The sequence below is a fragment of the Mesoplodon mirus genome (assembly GCF_964341445.2).
Source record: "Mesoplodon mirus genome assembly, chromosome: 4".
NCBI classification, from domain to species: Eukaryota; Metazoa; Chordata; class Mammalia; order Artiodactyla; family Ziphiidae; genus Mesoplodon; species Mesoplodon mirus.
Genome location: NC_138979.1, coordinates 102,896,895 through 102,916,427, shown reverse-complemented (window position 1 = coordinate 102,916,427; position 19,533 = coordinate 102,896,895). Strand labels below are relative to the sequence as shown.

At 42.1% G+C, this 19,533-nt stretch overlaps 1 protein-coding gene across 2 annotated transcripts in view; it reads left to right on the top strand.

Annotated features, from left to right (window-relative positions):
- The window catches only part of STARD9 (StAR related lipid transfer domain containing 9), a 123,282-nt gene that overhangs the window by 62,959 nt on the left and 40,790 nt on the right, over window positions 1-19,533 (top strand). For both annotated transcript variants that reach the window (XM_082618569.1, XM_082618570.1), the window contains exons 7-15: window positions 1,498-1,610; window positions 8,189-8,258; window positions 9,692-9,764; window positions 12,470-12,537; window positions 13,609-13,706; window positions 14,126-14,335; window positions 14,503-14,600; window positions 15,962-16,039; window positions 16,459-16,530. In XM_082618569.1, coding sequence (XP_082474695.1) covers window positions 1,498-1,610; window positions 8,189-8,258; window positions 9,692-9,764; window positions 12,470-12,537; window positions 13,609-13,706; window positions 14,126-14,335; window positions 14,503-14,600; window positions 15,962-16,039; window positions 16,459-16,530 — 880 coding nt within the window. The remainder of the gene's footprint in view (window positions 1-1,497; window positions 1,611-8,188; window positions 8,259-9,691; window positions 9,765-12,469; window positions 12,538-13,608; window positions 13,707-14,125; window positions 14,336-14,502; window positions 14,601-15,961; window positions 16,040-16,458; window positions 16,531-19,533) is intronic.

Sequence of the window (19,533 nt, the reverse complement as noted above, 5' to 3'; positions counted from 1 at the left end):
TGCCCTTAATTCTCTGTATTCTTTTTTGTTTTTGTTTTTGGTGTTCAATGTCCTTGTTTAAAAACATGAGACATAATTCACATACCATAAAATTCACACTTTTAAAGAATATATTTCAATGAGATATGTGTGTATATATATATATATATATATATATATATATATATTTTTTTTTATATTTACAAGGTTGTTCAACCATCATCGCTATCTAATTACATAACATTTTCATTACCCTAAAAAGAATAACTGTCTGTCTGGGGTTTTTTTGTTTTGTTTTTTATAAATTTATTTATTTATTTATTTTTGGCTGCATTGGGTCTTTGTTGCTGTGCGCGGTCTTTCTCTAGTTGTGGCGAGCGGGGGCTACTCTTCATTGCGGTGCATGAGCGTCTCATTGTGGTGGCTTCTCTTGTTGCGGAGCACAGGCTCTAGGTGTGCAGGCTTCAGTAGTTGGGGCTCACGGGCTCTAGAGCACAGGCTCAGTAGTGGCTCCGCGGCATGTGGGATCTTCCCGGACCAGGGCTTGAACCCGTGTCCCCTGCATTGGCAGGCGGATTCTTAACCACTGTGCCACCAGGGAAGCCCAACTGTATGTTTTTAAAATTAAATAATTGTGAACACTATTTTTACATTTTTTAAGTTTATAAAGTAAAAATTTGCAAACCTCTATGGGTATAAACATATACATATATGTTAGGTGTTCTGTTGTCCATGAAATCTGGGAACCACTATTCTAAGAGATATCTGGAGTTCCTGTGTCCAAATATGAGAAGATTAAGGAGAAAAATTTTATAAGAAGAGTGTGCAGAGAGCAGCTTTGAACTGGAGCCTTTTTTTCTCTGCTGGCTCCACAGGCAAGCATCTGTGTTCCAGTGAGGAAGACCTTTCTGTGAGAAGTCTGCTTTCTTATTTAACAAAATATTTACTGATTTTAATTAAGAATTGTAGCTGTGTTATTATTTTAAAAAGGCATAAAATGCCAGTAGATACCAATAAGACAGCATATCTTAAACAAAATCCCAGTGTATAAGACAGGTAAAATGAGAATTGTGCTACTTAAAGTAGGTGGGGAGCAGACCCTTCTCACTTAGCTTCCCGTGTTGCTCAGCATGGCCCTTGAGATGCCTTCAGTGAATAATAGAGCTCAAAGGTCACATTTGAAAACCACTTCAAGAAACATGCTTGTAGACTCTGTGCTCTGGGGTCCTGATCGAGGCACAGGCTGGTGGCAGCCTAAACCCATGCTGAAATAGCCTCTTGAAGGCTAAACTTGAATCAGTACTGACACTGTAAACCTGAAACTGTGGAGTAATGACAGCCAATGCTCAAAACCCTATCGTACACATGCAGAACGAGACTCAAGGGGGAAACCTGGCGTGACCAAGGTCTTAGACTGTCAGAGGTAGAACTAGAACTAGGACCTTCTGATTCTTGGCTTAGTGTTTTTCCCACATTTTTTCAAGATCTAATTATATGCCTTTTTCTACATGTCTCTAGCTTCCTGGAAATCTATAATGAACGAGTGCGGGATCTGCTGAAACAGTCTGATCAAAAAAAGACCTATAATCTGCGGGTCAGGGAGCACCCAGAGATGGGGCCCTATGTACAAGGTGAGCCACAGTGGTCCTGGAGGTCTGAGACCAAACTGAAGCCTGGGAAGCTCTCCTGACGGTCGCTGATTCATTCAACAACATATAATGAATACTTACTATGTGCCAGCTACTGGTATTAGATGCCAAATAGGTACCAATAAATAGAAAAGGCAGTCTTATCCTCCCAGGCAAGGTTATACTCTTGTGGGGGTGAGTCAGAAAACAAGCACTGCTTACAGTTGTGATAAAGGCTAATAAAAAGATAAGTTGGGGCTTCCCGGGTGGCGCAGTGGTTGGGAGTCCGCCTGCCGATGCAGGGGACACGGGTTCGTGCCCCAGTCCGGGAGGATCCCACATGCCGTGGAGCGGCTGGGCCCGTGAGCCATGGCTGCTGAGCCTGCGCGTCCGGAGCCTGTGCTCTGCAACGGGAGAGGCCACGGCAGTGAGAGGCCTGCGTACCGCAAAAAAAAAAAAAAAAAAAAAAAAAAGATAAATAGATACAGTGATGGCAAAGAACACTGGGTGGTGTAGGCAACCCATCTGCATAGCATGGTCAGGAAAGCTTCCCTGAGGAGGTAACATTTTAAGCTGAACCTGGAGGGGATACAGGAGCCAGTTGTGTGAAGAATGGCATAGCAAGGGGAAGAGTGTTTCAGGTTGAGGGAGCGGCATGGGCTAGAGCCCTGAGTGAAGGGCTTGGTGGTGTCAAGGGGGCCAGTGTGTCTAAAGCATGGTGAGTGAGGGGGAAAGTGACATGGAATAGGGTTGGGTCTGTGGTGCCGGGTCCAGCAGGGCTGGGACTGATTCCCAGGCCAGCCAGTCTCCTTTTCGGGGTACTTTCTGTTCTGGTGGTGGTGATAGTCGGGAACAAGGGGAGATGTAAGACATGGAGCAGGGTCTACTTGCTGCTTCCTCATCAAGCACTGATACTTGGTGTTTGGTTCCATCTGTCTTATTCCATTAGGCTAAGTCTTGCTATTAAGTAGAAACTGTTGGGTTCTTTTGTTGGGGAAGCTTATTTAAATCTTGACAAGGAGAGGGACATGAAAGATCAAGAGCTGGTCTCTTCTCTGATCAGGGCATGGCTAATGGCTGACTCAGTAGGTGTGCTAGTCACTGATTCTGCTGAGCCTTTTCCCAAATGTTCCATCGTAATTGGCAGCCTGGAAACAATGATGAAAATACCGTTTACTTTGCTAGGAGCCAGTTGGAGATTCCGCTGTAAAACTCTGTGGATATATATTTCTGTGTAAAACAGTAATTTGAAGGCAGACCATGAGTGGATGCAGTAGTGCCACAGTTTCTCATATTTTAGTTTATTTTTATCTTAATGTGCTTTTTGGGTGTGGGGGGCGGGTAGGGGGAGTAACTAGAGGAGACCTCAGATGTAGTCCTGATGTCTTCGTTGCACAGAAAATGAAATGAAGTCTGGCGGAAGTTAAGGGATGTTCCCAAAGTTGCACAGCCGGTTGGGGCAGGGTTGGAACTGGGAACCTTTTCTAGGACTGGAAGAGAAGAATGGGACAGAATCCTGTACATGGAGGAGACCTATGATCATAGATTCTTTGATTGGCATAGTACCTGAAACCCTGAGAATTCACGCAGGGTGGTACAGCTTGGGTCATATACCCAGTGACAGGATCAGACTTAAATCTCAGGGCTCTTTTGGATACCTTCATGAGTGAACCCTTGTGGAGAGGAAGGATGCTTGGTAAGAAATAATTCTAAACCAGCAAAAAGTCTCTTAGGTCCTTTGGGTTACATGTTTCTTAAAGTTGGTCTGGACTTTCTCAAATCATTACAAATACAGGTGGACATTTCTCTTATTTCCTAGTAAAGGAACCGTAAGCTCACATAGTATAGAGCCAGGCTTGGAAGCCGAGACCCTGAATAGTCACTCTGAACTTATTCCCATTACTACCCTCTGATGGCATTACAGCAAATTTTTTATTTTTAAAAATGTTTGCTTTCTTTATTCATTTAGTATTTATATTACCTACCAGTCTGTCTGTCTATCTTTCTCTATCTTCGGCTCATATATTCTGTGAATACGATTCCAAAGCAGAAAGTGGTTTCTGCTTTGAAACCAATTCTACAGGAATTTATTGAGTACTTGCTGGATGCCTATACTATTCAGATTGCCATGGGGAAATATGAAAGATACAAGGCCTTTAAAGAACTTGTAGTTCCAGTTTAGAACTATAAGCCTGAACTTGATAGCTGCCTAAATCCAAGAAAAGAAAAGGGGTAGCCTCTTACTTTTCATTAAAAAGTTTATGAATTAGATGACAGATTAAGTTGAAATCTGAAATGTACAGGGCCCTACCCAAAGCACACATAAAAGCCCAATGGTTACAGGGTCTAAAGTGATATTTAAGTGAGACAAAGACACTATCGTATTTTTGCTTTGGTCTTTATCTTAATACACAGGGATGGGTACAAAGCAGGAGGTTGTTGGAAGAGGCTAGTTGGGACTCTGAAAAAAATTATTTTGTATTTTCTTTGTACTCATTCTGCACATAACAGGAGTATTTTTGTGTGCTTGTTTTTTTAATTCTTACACCTTTTTTTCCTTGCCTTTCTACACTGACTAGGACCTCTAGTACCATATGAAATAAGAGTGGTAACAGTATTTAGTTTTGTTCCCAGGGGAAAGCTTCAACATTTTACTATGGTGTTTGCAGTAGCATTTGTTGTTAATAGATACTCTTTATCACACACTTCTCAAACTATCTGTGAGGAAGGACCGGTTTTTAAAAAAATTTCCAATCCATGGCAAACAAATACTCTGATAAAATAAAGATGAATTACTAGAAAAAAAAGAAAAAGACATCTTAATTATAAGCCCCAATTCTTCTTTATTAGATTCAAAAGATATAAAATCTGTCATATTGTTGTAAAGGTTTCTGTACCTGTCTCATCTCACATCAGTAACTGTTTGAGAACTGGCTCCGGTCTGTGCAGCAGCTTTGAGAAGCACTGCCTTAGCAGGTTAAGGGAATTCTCTTTTTATCTTAGTTTTCTAAGAGTTTTTATTTTATTTTATTTTATTTTATTTTATTTTATTTTATTTTATTTTATTTATTTTTTTTTGTGGTACGCGGGCTTCTCACTGCTGTGGCCTCTCCCGTTGCGGAGCACAGGCTCCAGACGCACAGGCTCAGCGGCCACGGCGCACGGACCCAGCCGCTCCACGGCATGTGGGATCCTCCCAAACCGGGGCACGAACCCGTGTCCCCTGCATCGGCAGGCGGACTCTCAACCACTGCGCCACCAGGGAAGCCCGAGTTTTTATTTTTTAATTTTGAAAGAAACTTTTGAAAAAGTTGCAAATATAGTATAAGGAACTTTTTTTAATTTTTATATATTTTTTATTTTTGGCTGCATTGGGTCTTCATTGCTGTGCGTCGGGCTTTCTCTGGTTGTGGCGAGCAGGGGCTACTCTTTGTCGCGGTGCACGGGCTTCTCACTGCGGTAGCTTCTCTTGTTGCGGAGCATGGGCTCTAGGCGTGCACACTTCAGTAGTTGTGGCACGAGGGTTCAGTAGTTGTGGCTCGCGGGCTCTGGAGCGTGGGCTCAGCAGTTGTGGCATGGGCTTAGTTGCTCCGCGGCATGTGGGATCTTCCCCGACCAGGGTTCGAACCGTGTCCCCTGCATTGGCAGGCGGATTCTTAACCACTGCGCCACCAGGGAAGTCCCTAAAGAACTTTTTTACTTGAACCATTTGAGAGTAAATTGCCAACCTAATGACCCTTATCCCCTGATTATTTTAGGGTGTTTTTCTTTCAAACAAGAATGTTCTCCTGTATAGTTACAACACAACCATCCAAATCAGGAAATTAACTTTGACGCATTACTACCATCTGATCCTTAGAACCCATTTAAGTTTCACTAATTGTCCCAGTAATTGTCCATTTGAGAGTTAAAGGTTGCCTTTGGTTAGGGTGTCTCTCTAGTGTTCTCCAGTCTGGAAGGCTCCTTGGTCTCTCTTGACTGTCATGAACTTGACACCATTAAGTGGTGCACAATTTTGATATGTCCCATTATTCATGATTTTTAATTTCCTCACTTAAGGTCATATCTGCCAGGCTTCTTCACTCTGAAATTGCTGTTTTCCTTTTGTAATCAACAAGTGTTTTTTTGTGGGTGTGGTCCTGTGAAACCATGTGTGTGTCCTATCCTCATCTGACTTTCAATTTATTTATTTATTTATGTTGGCATCGACTCGTGGTTTCTTATTTTATTGAATGAGTCGCCTTCTGTTACTACTATTTTTTATTTTGATGCTCCAATTATTCCAGATTTAGCCAATGGAATCCACTTCAGGTGTGTTCCTGTGACATTTTGGCATATCACCATCATTCTTTGAGCACTTCCTTGCTTTCTGACAGGAGATGTTCGAGGTTCATCTGCTTTCCCTGCCTCAGTCTTTGAATCAGCCATTTCTCCCAGGAGCCCTGGTTCTTCTTTTTTTTTTTTAATTGAAGTATAGTTGATTTACAATGTTGTGCTAATTTCTCCTGTACGGCAAAGCGCTTCAGCTATACATATATATATACATTCTTTTCTTTAATAGTCTTTTCCATTTTGGTTTATCTCAGGATATTGAATATAGTTCCCTGTGCTAGACAGTAGGACCTTGTTGTTTATCCATTCTATATGTAATCTGGTCCTTTTTATTGGAGAAAAGTTTTTGGAAGCCAAGATCTAAGTGCTAGGTATGCTCATTGCTTTTGAGATGCTGCAACTCCTAGTCCTTCTGAGTGGACGGAGCTAATATATGTTCACACCAGTACTTCCAACTGCAGTCCAACACGACAGGGTTCATTCTGGATTTCTCCCTTTCCAGATTTGTAATTCCTTTATCCAAAGGTGGAAATGCTTCTTTGATCAGTCCCTCCACCTCCATGTGTAATTAGTCTCGTCATTGCTGTCCTCTCTCTTATGTGGATGCCCGCCTCACCTGGCTGTGCCTTTCACCACAGGAAGCCATGCTCACCATGCCTGCATTCCAGCGCTCCGTGCAGGGCTGCCTGTCCCCACCCCTCGCTGTGCAGGTACCTTCCATATCCCTCTTGGTCTTGGTATTCTTTTGCTGGGCCACCTCCTCAGCCAACTTAGAAATCTTGTTCCACAGCCAGTCCCTCTGTGGGGATGCCTTTCTCTCCTTGTCGGGCCTCTGACTTCTCACGGCAGGCTGCCCCCACACATGGGCAGCCTGCTTACGTTCCCCGGGCTCCCATGCCCTGCACTGGGCTGCCTCCGTGGGGACGCTCTGCTCAGCCCGCCAGGCTCTGGCTTTCTGTGCTGGGCTGCCACCCGTGTCGTCCCCTCCTCACCCCACTCTCATGCCAGGCCTTCCCTCTGCGGGGACGCCCTCCTCATTCTTCTCAGGCTCTTCACCCTGACGTGGTTGCCTGCCTTGCAGGCTCTGCTGCACTTAAGGACTTTAGGACTAAATTGTTCACGAAAGGGAAATGGAAAGGGTTCTAGGAATTTTTAAAAAAATATAAATAGCTGGGCTTCCCTGGTGGCGCAGTGGTTGGGAGTCCGCCTGCCGATGCAGGGGACACGGGTTCGTGCCCCGGTCCGGGAGGATCCCACATGCCGCAGAGCGGCTGGACCCGTGAGCCATGGCCGCTGAGCCTGCGCGTCCGGAGCCTGTGCTCCACAAGGGGAGAGGCCACAGCAGTGAGAGGCCCACGTATCGCAAAAAAAAAAAAAAAGAAAAAAAAAATCATACCCCAAACTATTATTACATCTAAATAATAGTAATAATTCCTTAATATAAAAAAATCCAGTCAGTGTTCAAGTTACTTTGCTAATTTTAGTGTAAGTGTATTCAGCTATGAGCCCATAAATTTACTTTGGTTCCTGAATCTCTAATACAGAGATTCTCTAGCACAGTTGTGAAGGCCTTTTTTGACTTGGTGGGTAACCAGCCATAAAGATTTACTTTCATGCCCTTAAGCTCTCTTTACCTATCTAAAGCCTGCCCATTCTACAGTGGCTAAATTCAAGTCTCGCTTCCCCCATGGAGCTTTCCCTGACCACTTCTCTGATCTCCTCAGCATTTATTATCTTTCTAGTCCTGTGGCACTTGGCCATATTATCTTGTATCATAAAATTTCTCATGATTGTAAACTGTGGGAGGATAAGGACATGTGTACTGTATGGTTTGTATGTCAAACCGAGTCCACCATTTTGTGGGGCACGTAGCCCTTGTCTGCCTCAGGAATTTTGTGAGGGCCAAATGAGGTAATTTATGAGAACTTTTCTTATAACCTATATAGCAAAATTGTCAGGAATTGTTATTGCTATTCTTCTCATTGTTGTTAGCATAACCGCTACATGAATTCTAGACTATAATTTCTGTGTGGGCAGAGACCTGTGTTCCCAGAGAGACTGTCACAGTGCCTGACAGTAGGCTTCCAATAAATATATGTTGACTTAATTTATTATCTGAATTAAGTTGTTCCCTCATTCTTGTCTGTCAACTGATATGAAATAGGATGATAAATTTAATTACCTACAGGAAAAGGTTAAACTTTGCCAAAAAATTTTAATTTCTTTTTTCCTCCTTGCAAATTGGATAGGTTTATCTCAACATGTAGTTACCAGCTATAAGCAAGTAATTCAGCTCTTGGAGGAGGGAATAGCAAACAGGTAACAGGTTTGTTTGTCCTTGTCATTCTTTCAGTCTCATTCTTATTTCCTGTGTTCTCATCCCCCTTCACAGTGTGTATTCTCTCTGCAGCTCCCCACATCCACAGTCAGCAGGCCTTTCTCAGAACAGAAGTGTACCCAGTGTAGGGGGCGGTGGCTGAGGTTTAGCGCTCTTCTCACTAGTGGTGAAGCTGGAGTTTGTTTTGGGTATAATAATATTAGGCAGTAAGCCCAGAGTATTACTCTATGCTTGTCTTATAATACACGACTTCTGCTGTTTTCATCAAAGAACAGATTCTTGCCTGCATTGTCCTCTCTTTGATAGAGGTGATATACTTTAATATAGTTTATATGTAGTTTAAAATGTTTCAGAAAACCATTTTTCTTCTAGTTTTGCATACTGTGAAGGTTACTCAAAAAATGACTGTTTTGAATCTGCTATGAAATACTAAGTGCTATTGACTCTCCTTAAACCTATTGTAAATTGTGATAATACTCTATTTTTAGTTACTATGAAATACCCAGAATGTTATTTGACACCCCAAAATAGCCTTTTTTACCTGACAAAAAAATTGGGGGAATTTAGAGTCTTCTACGTACCCTATTAATAACACGTCTGAGTTAATTGAACATGAAGGAAGAAATTTAAATTTAACATTCTATTCCTTGGCTTTCATGGAACTATTCTGGAGGCACTTGCTTCATGTCTTCAGGGTACCCTGAGCTCCTTGATCTTTAAGTGTCAGGCCTCACCTTGTCCTTTTTATCCTTGAATAAATCAGCCTCTAGGTTTTGACTCTTTTCTTCAGTTCTGTAACTCCTCTGAGAGCAGAAGTCAATGAGTTGGTCTTAAACTGAGGCAAGATTGACTTAGATTTAGATGAAGGGAAGACTCTTGACTCTAAGGGTCAAGATTGGAATGAACCTTTCAGGGAGCCTATGAATTCTACCTGGCTTAAGCATGATGTTCATGTAATTCAAGATCTCATTTTAGCCCTTTCTGGCACTATAAGATTAATATTCTGTGTTTAATCATGACTTAACTTTCTCTGTCTTTGAGCCTTCTTCTCCAGCAAGCTCTCTACGTCCATTTGTCTTATTTAAATGGGTCTGTTTTAGGGATATTCTTACAGGTTGATGACTCTTTAGTATCACGCTTTCATCTCTGATTTTTAACTTCTATTGCTTAAAAAAAGTTCTAATTGTGGTTTAATATGAAGCTACGCTCACTTTTATTCTCAGATATCAGGACCTAGAGCGCTGCTCCTGCCCTCTTGGGGCCACTCTCCTAACAATAACAGACTAAATAACGCGTGTTTCATGATCCTCACTTGTGAACCTCAGCACTAACATCTCTTGTGTTCCCCATGGATCCTTAAGGATCACCATGCATAAACAATCCTTGTCCTAATTTTCTTCCCTTATATACACAGAATCACAGCAGCAACCCATGTTCATGAGGCCAGCAGCAGATCCCATGCCATCTTCACTATCTACTATACGCAGGTTGGTTACCACTTATATTTGCTTAGATTTCTTCCTTTCATTGTCCCTTTTGACTTGATTTCCTGTCTTCCTTCCTATTTCTTTTTCTTTCTTCCTACCTTTCCCTTTATAGGTCCTCTGATATGACCTAACATTATAAGTAGGACCTACACACAGTCTACTAAGCTACACACTCAGAAAGCGTACAGGCATTTCATAAAGACTAATCAAAATATCTTTGACCTACATTTTACTTTTAACATTTCAAAGTACTTTAATATCTGTATGATCAGTCTGGGCATTTAAAATGAAAAGCAAGATTGAAATGAAAATAAACATTAAAATTAAAAAGTAGGGACTTCCCTGGTGGCTCAGTGGTTAAGAATCCACCTGCTAATGCAGGGGACATGGGTTCGAGCCCTGGTCTGGGAAGATCCTACATGCCACGGAACAACTAAGCCCATGTGCCACAACTACTGAGCCTGCACTCTAGAGCCCGTGAGCCACAATTACTGAGCCTGCGTGCCACAACTACTGAAGCCTGCCTGCCTAGAGCCCATGCTCCGCAACAAGAGAAGCCACCGCAGTAAGAAGCCTGCACACTGCAATGAGGAGTAGTCCCTGCTCGCTACAACTAGAGAAAGCCCGCATGCAGCAGCAAAGACCCAAAGCAGCCAAAAATAAATAATTAGAAAAAAAAAAAAACTGACTGTAAGGGCTCCACATGTTGGATTCAGCATACAAAGACTTCCAAGCAACTAATATAAATACGTTCCAAGAGCTGAAGGAAACCATGTTTTAAAGAATTAAGGAAAACATGATGATAATGACTCTAGGGAATTTCAATAAAATGATAGAAATTATTTTAAAAGGGGGAATTATGGAAATGTACAATAACAGAAATGAAAAAAATCACTAATGGGACTCAAGCACTGATTTGAGATGGCAGAAGAATTAGTGAAGTTGAAGATAGACAAATAGAAATCCAATTTGAAGAAGAGTAACTGAAGGAAAATGAACAGAGCCGCACAGACCTGTGGGACATCAGGTGTGTCAACATAAGTGTAATGGGAACCCAGAAAGAAAGAAGAGAAAATAGGCATAAGAAAAAATTGAAAAATAATGGCCAAAAACAATTGCCAAATTTGTTGAAAGTCTTTAGTGTACACTTTATTCAAAAATTAACTCAAACTGGATCGTAGGCACTAATGTGAAACCTAAAACAATTAAACTCATAGAAAATAACAATGGGAGAACATTTGTGACCTTGGATTAGGCAAAGTTTTTTTAGATATGGCACTAAAAACACAAATTGAACAAAAGAACAAATTGAAATTTGGAATTGGTCAAAATTTAAAACTTCTGCTCTTCAAAAGACACTATTAAGAGAATAAAAAGAAAAGCCACAGGGAGAATTTATTTGTAAAACATATGTCAGATAAAAGACTTGTATCCAGAATATATACAGAACTCTCTAAACTCAATAATAAAACAACTCAAAAAAAATGGTTAGAAATTTTGAACTGATACTTAACTAGAGAAAATATACAGATGGCAATTAAGCACTTGAAAAGATGCAAACATCATTAATTATTAGAGGAATGCAAGTTAACACGAAATGAAGTATCACTACTCACCTTTTAAAATAGCTAAAATTAAAAAGAATGATTATACTAAATATTGGCAAGATTGTAGGAGCTGGAGTTCTCATACACTATACTACTGGTACAACAACTTTGAAAAAGAATTTAATAGTTTCTTTAAAAATTAAACATATACCTACCATATGATTCAGCCACTGTGCTAGGTATTTTCCCAAGAGAAAAGAAATCATATGTCCATACAAAGGCTTGTACACAAATATTCATAGCAGCTTTATTTGTAATTGCTCAAAGCTGGAAACAACCCATATGTCCATCAAGAGGTGAACAGATAAACCATGGTACATTCATACACTGGAATACTACTCAGCAATAAAATTGAACTTTTGACATGCCTCAACCTGGATGAATCTCAAAATAATTATGCACAGTGAAAGAAGCCAGACATTGTATGACTCATCTGTGTGAAATATCCTGAGAAGACAAATTTATAGAGATAGAAAATTGAATGGTGACCTAGGGCTGGAGATGGCAATGGAGATTGATTGCAAACAGACTTGGAATTTGGGGAGTTATAGGAAATATTTTAAAACTGGATTTTAGTGATGGATGCACAACATTAAAATTAAACAACAACAACAAAAACCCCATATTGAATTTTTTTTAAAAAAGGAAAGGTTGTTTTGCTCTTGAGGGCTGGATGCCCCTGGATAGAACAGAGAGAGGCAGAGTCCTGCCCAGCAAGTTAACAGGCTGTGACTCAGGTTAACAAGAGACAAAGCCCCATCATCCGCCCCTGCAGACCTGCTGTGGATCTCTACTGATGGGTCAGAGCCTCCTGGAGAAGAGTTGAGCATTTACCTGGTAAACCGTGCTAGGGAGACTTTGTGGGGGGTTGCCCACCTACCCTCTGGAAGTTTTGCTCACATTTTTAATGATGGCAGGACCCAGGGCTTACTGATTGTCAGATATTGAGAGCTCATCTGGTTCAGAACACATTAGAATACAGATTTCTTGAGTGAGTTGGCTAAAAATCCGAATATCACCTTGGTTAGGAGGGTGTCATGGGAAAAAAACAACATATTGTCCCAAGTGACAAGCTTTAAATATCTTTTCTCCCTTTAGGCAATCCTGGAGAACCACCTCCCCTCTGAAATCGCTAGCAAGATCAACCTTGTGGACCTAGCAGGCAGGTAATTAGGATCTCAAAGCCAAGTGGAATTACTCCCTTGACAATGACCTTGTTCTTGCTCATTTTACGGGGAATAAACTTTTCCCCACCTTTTACACATTTCAGTCATCCTGAGAAAATTACAAAAGAAACAAATTGTTTGAATGCTAGGTTAAGAAACTGTAGTTTTCTGAGGGCTAAAAAATTTTATGTTAGGGGTTCTCAATCTTAGCTGCCCATTAAAATCACCTGGACCTTTTAGAGCTCCCAATGCCTAGGCTGCACCTCAGATCAAATAAATCAGATTATTAGTGGAGTCAGAGGGAGTGCCGGCAGTGTATAGCCAAGATTGAAAACCAGTGCTCTAAGTAGAGGGGACTGAGTTAGCGTGCTTTTTTCCTTTGACCTAATATTGATTTTATGCAGCTCTACACATTTCTTAAAAAAAAAAAAAAAGCTTTAAAAAATACTGTGGCATTGGGGAGAAGCTACTGCCTTTTTAAGTATTAGAAGGAAACATGAATTGTACTCATTTACATATCCAGAAAGAAGAAACTCTCAGGAATAATGTGGTCAGAAAAAAGTGTAACATGAAATAAGGCATATTTTCTTATATTAAAACTGCTAAATAATTAATATGGTACACCACTCCCTTAAAAGCTTAAGTGCTTTCTGGAAGAAATTGTATCAGCCAACTGGAAGTGTGAATTTTTAATATTTCACATTTACTTAAATAAGGAATTTGACACCATTAATGACACAGCATAAAGCCATTAATATGTGAAATTAAAACAAAAGGAGAATTGTATATACCAAAAAACTATATTGGTATCATTACTGTGAATAAGTATTAACTCAAAATGCTCTGGCAGCCAAATGTAATGAATTGTTTGATTTTTATTGCCTGAGAAGCAGAAGAATGCCAGTTCGTTACACGATGGTAACATTTTTTCTGGAACTGAATTCTAAGGGGAATTTATTATATGGATCTTTTACACAAAGTGCAACATAATGGATAGTGTTTTTCAACAACATTATAAGGATAGTGTCTTCTTGTTCACTTTTGTTTCTCTTTTCATCCACTGTGTTTTAGTGAAAGAGCAGATCCCAGTTACTGTAAGGACCGGATTACTGAAGGAGCCAATATCAACAAGTCTCTTGTGACTCTGGGGATCGTCATCTCCACCTTAGGTATTTTGACGGTAGCCTGGATTATCAGAGTGGGAGGGGAGACTTTGCAAAATAACTCATATGTTTTCATTTTGTCAAAATGGAGTAGATACTTAAAGGTTCTTTCTGATAAAGTTTACCTTCTGGCTTTGGGCATGAAAAATTGATATTTGTAGTTTTTGAACACAGTGTGACCATCATCCTACCACTCTCATTCCAAAAAGAAGGGAGACTACAAAATTGTTTGGCTTAAATATTCCATCTCTTGAGTCCAGAGTCTAATTCAGGGACCACACTTAAAGCATCCAGTCATATGCAGAAAGGGAGTAGGAAGTGTGATGCTAAGTCTACCTTCTCCAACCATTGCTTTGTTTTAATGTAATGCATTTGTTTCATAATTCCTTTTTTTCTTCCAATTTTATTATTTTTTGTCTTTTAAGCCCAGAACTCTCAGGTATTCAACAGCTGCCAGAGCCTCAACAGCGCAGCGAGCGATGGTAGTGACAGTGGGATCCCTAGCTCTCCTTCTGGGACCAGCAGTGGAGCAGGACCTTCCCAGAGGCAGTCTTACATCCCCTACCGGGACTCCGTGTTGACCTGGCTGCTGAAGGACAGCCTCGGAGGCAACTCCAGAACCATCATGGTTGCCAGTGAGTAGAGGCTGCCGGAGCTGGTTCTGTGTTGGGACTGGTGCTCCGCCACTGCCGCCCATTTCATCAAGGGTCTCAGACAGCCTGGGCGACGGCAGCAAGGCCAGTGGTCATGGGCTGGGTTGGAAAGGCTTGGCGTGTGTTTTAACCTTCTCCTTCTACCCCAGCCGTGTCTCCTGCACACACTAGCTACAGTGAGACCATGAGCACGTTGAGATATGCATCCAACGCCAAAAACATCATCAACAAGCCACGGGTAAATGAGGTGAGACCTTCATTTGAGTCCTGATCTGGTACAGCAGTTTACACCAAGTTCTCCTTTTTTCCTCTCATTTGATTTCCTTCTCTTTGTACTCACCCCAACTGCCAGACTTGTTCTCCAAATGGCGAGGGAGTGAAATTCTTTCTTTCAGTGTCATACCGTTCTCTCATATCTCAACTGGCTTCTTTCAGTTGCCTTTTTTGAATAATTTATTTTAGATATTTCTCTAAGGCCATTGGTCTTAAGATCCCTTGTACACTGTTGCCACTCGAGGAAAGATCATTTAAAAGTGTCTGTGTTTACTGCCTTTATTCCAAGTTTATGTTGCTCTGTGCCTTTTTTCATATGCAAATTGCAGTGAAGTCTCTGTTTTGGGTAAAAGTGGCATATGAGGAATCCTTTAGTCTTGAAAGATGAATTAATAATGAGAATATTCCAAAAAGTTCCTCATCTGCTTTGCAGTTTTGGTGAAAAGTTCCAGGGCAGGGATCACAAATGGGTGGCCCACATATAGCCCATTTATGGACTGTTTTAAAGGGCAGTGTAGGGACTTCCCTGGCAGTCCAGTGCTTAAGACTTCACCTTCCAGTGCACAGGTGTGGGTTCGATCCCTGGTCGGGGAGCTGAGATCCCACATGCCTTGCTGCCAAAAAACCAAAACATAAAACAGAAGCAATACTGTAACAAATTCAATAAAGACTTAAATAAAAAAATAAAGGGCAACGTAATTCGTCAGGTACTAAGTTTAGTCACACTCAATACAGGAAGATTAGCACCCACTACCTATACATGCTCTGGCATTTGTATTATATCACCTACCTGACGTCCTGCTCTAGGCAGTGATTCTCAAACTTTAGTGTGTATCAGAATCACCTGGAGGGTTTGTTAAATCATAGGTGGGCCCAGCCCTCAAGAGTTTCTGATTAATAGGTGTTGGGGGGGGCTTCCCTGGTGGCGCAGTGGTTGAGAGTCCGCCTGCCGATGCAGGGGACACGGGTTCATGCCGCGGTCCAGGAGGATCCCACATGCCGTGGAGCGGCTGGGCCCATGAGCCATGGCTGCTGAGCCTGCGTGTCCGGAGCCTGTGCTCTGCAACGGGAGAGGCCACAGCAGTGAGAGGCCCGCGTACCGCAAAAAAAAAAGGTGTTGGGGCATTGCGGGAGGGGGCATGGTCCACAGAATTTGCATTTCTCACAAGTTCTTAGGTGAAGTTGCTGCTGATCCTGGGACCACACTTGGAAAAGACTGCCCTAGAAGTTACTCCAAAGGAGTAATACGCTTCTTCCAGGCTAATTGCGAGTAGCATCTCACAGCCATTCGGGGCCTGATATCAATCAGTGGTGACCAAGTTCTCTCTGTTTCAGGATGCAAACGTGAAGTTGATCAGAGAACTCAGGGAAGAGATTGGAAGACTGAAAGCCATGCTGCTGAGCTTTGAGCTGGTATGTGGGCAGTCAGGACTTTTCTGTCCTCCAGAGCCCCTTATGCAAGGTATCTGAGCCCTGCTGCATTGTGTTCTCAGTCAGGTGATGCTTGTAGAGCAGAGGCCAGAGATAGGATGGCGATTACTCTGATTACCTGTGTAGTTTCAGTTGGGGTGAGCACCCTCTCACTGTGTCCTGTCTGCTGTCCAAAGGCCGTTTGCCTGAATGGCCCTTGTTCTGTATGTGGGCAGATATGGGGAATGGGGCCCTCCAGAAAAAATTTCCTTGAATTCTCCTTCTTTGTACCAATCTGAGCCCAAATACTTAGGCTTCTGATTTGTTTCTGATTGTAACGATAAAGTCTTTCCTTTATCGGCATCTTTTCCTTCACAAGAGTGAGGGTGGGACCCATGAAGCACATCTCTCTCTTTGTGCAGAGAAACTTCCATTCATTGAATGAGGGAAAGGATGAAAATCTGAAGGAGCTGGCTCTCCAAAATGAATTGAAGGTGGGTCTGTTGGGGAGACTCAGTTGTGCTTCACATCACCTTGGGAACAGATCTGACCTCCCTCCATCATTCCTGGGCCAGGACTGCTCCCCAACCAGGACAGAGAGGTTCTGTATAGAGACAGCCTTTGTCTCCATTGAGCCTTGAGTTGGGGGATGTGTTTGTCATAGGGCTGGTGACTGGCTTTCTGACTCTGCTTTGTTTTCCCAGGGGATCATGATAACTCCCTTCAGATAGTGACAGTAGCCTAGGAAAACAATTATTTTCTAGTAAATAAGTAAATCAGTGACGTGTATTCATCGAACACCAGCTACGTGCTCAGCACGATGCTGCAGGAGATACAAAGAAGTCCCTGCCCTCAGATGGCTTGCAGTCTAGTTGGAAGCACATTTAGAGCATGGTTAAATGTAATAACTTACGTGAGTCAGACGTAAAGAGCTTAGGAAGGAAGAAATCAGGTGTGGCTTGGAATTTTCAGGGCGAGCCTCAGTGCTGGAGTTGGAAGGCAGAGAACTTGAACTAGACCTTGGAGGATGGATAGGGTCTGTTAGATAGGGAGATGGGCAGAGGTATTGGGGTGAGGGAGGGATAACAGAAGCAAAGCCACGGAAGTGAGAGAAGGGCTGGTGTGAGACACGTGGACACATGGGGTGTGAGGGCAGCGAAGCTGGCTAGGATATGTGCTCCTGGTAGAGAGGCACAGAGGGGAGGGGAGGGCCAGTTCAGGAGGTTTGAACTTGACATGAACAGGATTACTCACAGCTTCTTAAACCCAGTTAGCGACATGATAAAGGAGTATATTGGGGAAATTAATATGGCAGTTGCATGTAGAATGGATTGAGGGCTGGAAGCAGAGAGACCAACAAAGAGAGAGACTGTTGTTGTGACCCCATGAGGGTGAGGACATTTTGGGAGATTGAATCAAATGGTGATTCCCAGAGACTTTTTTTTTTTTAATCACTTGTGTTAAGTTTTTTTTGGCCGTGCCACACAGCATGCAGGATCTTAGTTCCCTGACCAGGGATCGAATCTGTGCCCCCTGCACTGGGAGCACAGAGTCTTAACCACTGGACCACCAGGGAAGTCCCCCAGCGACATTTAAAAGGAAGAAGTAGCAGGCATTATTTGGTGACAGGTTAGATTTAGGTCTTGCAAATAAATGTCCCCATCTCCAGTACTCTACTGCATCATCCTTATATGTTATTAAAGTATCCTGGCTATGTCAATATTTTGTTACCCAAACTAAACTTTAGGACTACTTCACATATCCAGAAGTTTCTCAAAAATTCTGTATTTAGCTATATGTTCTGATTTTTGGTTCATTCCAGGCACATTAGCATTTTTACATTATACAGGCCGGCAGACCTGGACTTGAACCTGCTGCTTGCTAGCCTCACAACCTTAGGCAGGTAGGAGTGGGTGATGAAGGCTGGCCAGAGGGGAGGTGTCGTCTGCAGCACCTCCAGAGGGATGTGCCCTGCCACCCACCTCTGCCAGGGCCCAATCCAACCCAGCCCTTCACGGGTACCCTGTAGTTTTCAAACTTCAACTCAATGATTATAACATTAAAAAGAATGTTTCGGGAATTCCCTGGTGGTCCAGTGGTTAGAACTCTGTGCTTCCACTGCTGGGGGTGCAGGTTCGATCCCTAGTCGGGGAACTAAGATCCAACAAGCTGCGTAGGCAGCCAAAAAAAAAGAATGTTTCTAGAGTCATAAAATACTTGTACCTAAACTTGGCATGATTTTTTTTTGCTTAAGTTTTCTCTTTATGAGAGAAGGGCTTAGCTGAATCCAGTTCCTTTTCCTGGTCTTTCTCAGTTCTTCCACTCCCAAAAGAAGCTTCCTGCCTTGATAACAATTTCCACCGTAAGAAATAAAAAGGACCCTATATTCAACATTGTTCCTTCATGTTTCCCAAGTGGGCTTAGCTTAAGGCCTCTAAGCCTTGGTGTGTTTATTTTTAAAACTCTGTTCCTGATCCATAGTAAGCCCTCAGTGTTTTTTTAAATTAATTTTTATTAATTAAAAATTAATTAATATAGTTGATTTATATTATAAATCAGTATAGTTGATTTACAATGTTGTGTTAGTTTCTGCCGTACAGCAAAGTGAGTCAGTTATACATATACATATACCCACTCTTTTTTAGATTCTTTTCCCATATAGGCCATTACAGAGTACTGAATAGAGTTCCCTGTGCTGTACAGTTGGTCCTTATTAGTTATCTGTTTTATATATAGTAGTGTGTATTATATATGTCAATCCCAATCTCCCAATTTACACCACCCTTCGCCCTCAGTGTTTAATAACATTAGTTATTACTGTTGTTATTTTTTTACTGTGTGGTAGTTCAGACCAGTTTCATAGTCTTCATTCTCCCTGGGGAGACCCGTCTTGGTGCTTTGTTGGTTTTTGAGGTGCATACAAGCTTATATTAGAACTCAAGGTGCTGCACCTTGGGAAAGAAGTTCACAAGAGGACTCCCAGTATGGATCACATAGGAGGGGGGGTGGAAAGAGGGGAATTTAAACATATCAATAGATATGTGACTCAAATCCCAACTAATTTTTTAAAATAAATTTATTTATTTTTGGCTGCATTGGGTCTTTGTTGCTGTGTGTGGGCTTTTCTCTAGTGTGGTGAGCAGGGGCTACTCTTTGTTGTGGTGCGCAGGCTTCTCATTGTGGTGGCTTCTCATTGTGGAGCACGGGCTCTAGGCACGTGGGCTTCAGTAGTTGTGGCATGTGGGCTCAGTAGTTGTGGCTCGCGGGCTCTAGAGCGCAGGCTCAGTAGTTGATGGTGCACAGGCTTTGTTGCTCCGCGGCATGTGGGATCTTCCCGGACCAGGGATTGAACCTGTGTTCCCTGTATTGGCAGGCGGATTCTTAACCACTGCGCCACCAGGGAAGTCCCCAAATAATTTTTAAAAATAACATTTATGGTGCTTTTTTTAAAAAATAAAAACAATACATGCTCATTGCAGAAAATTTTAGAAATAACA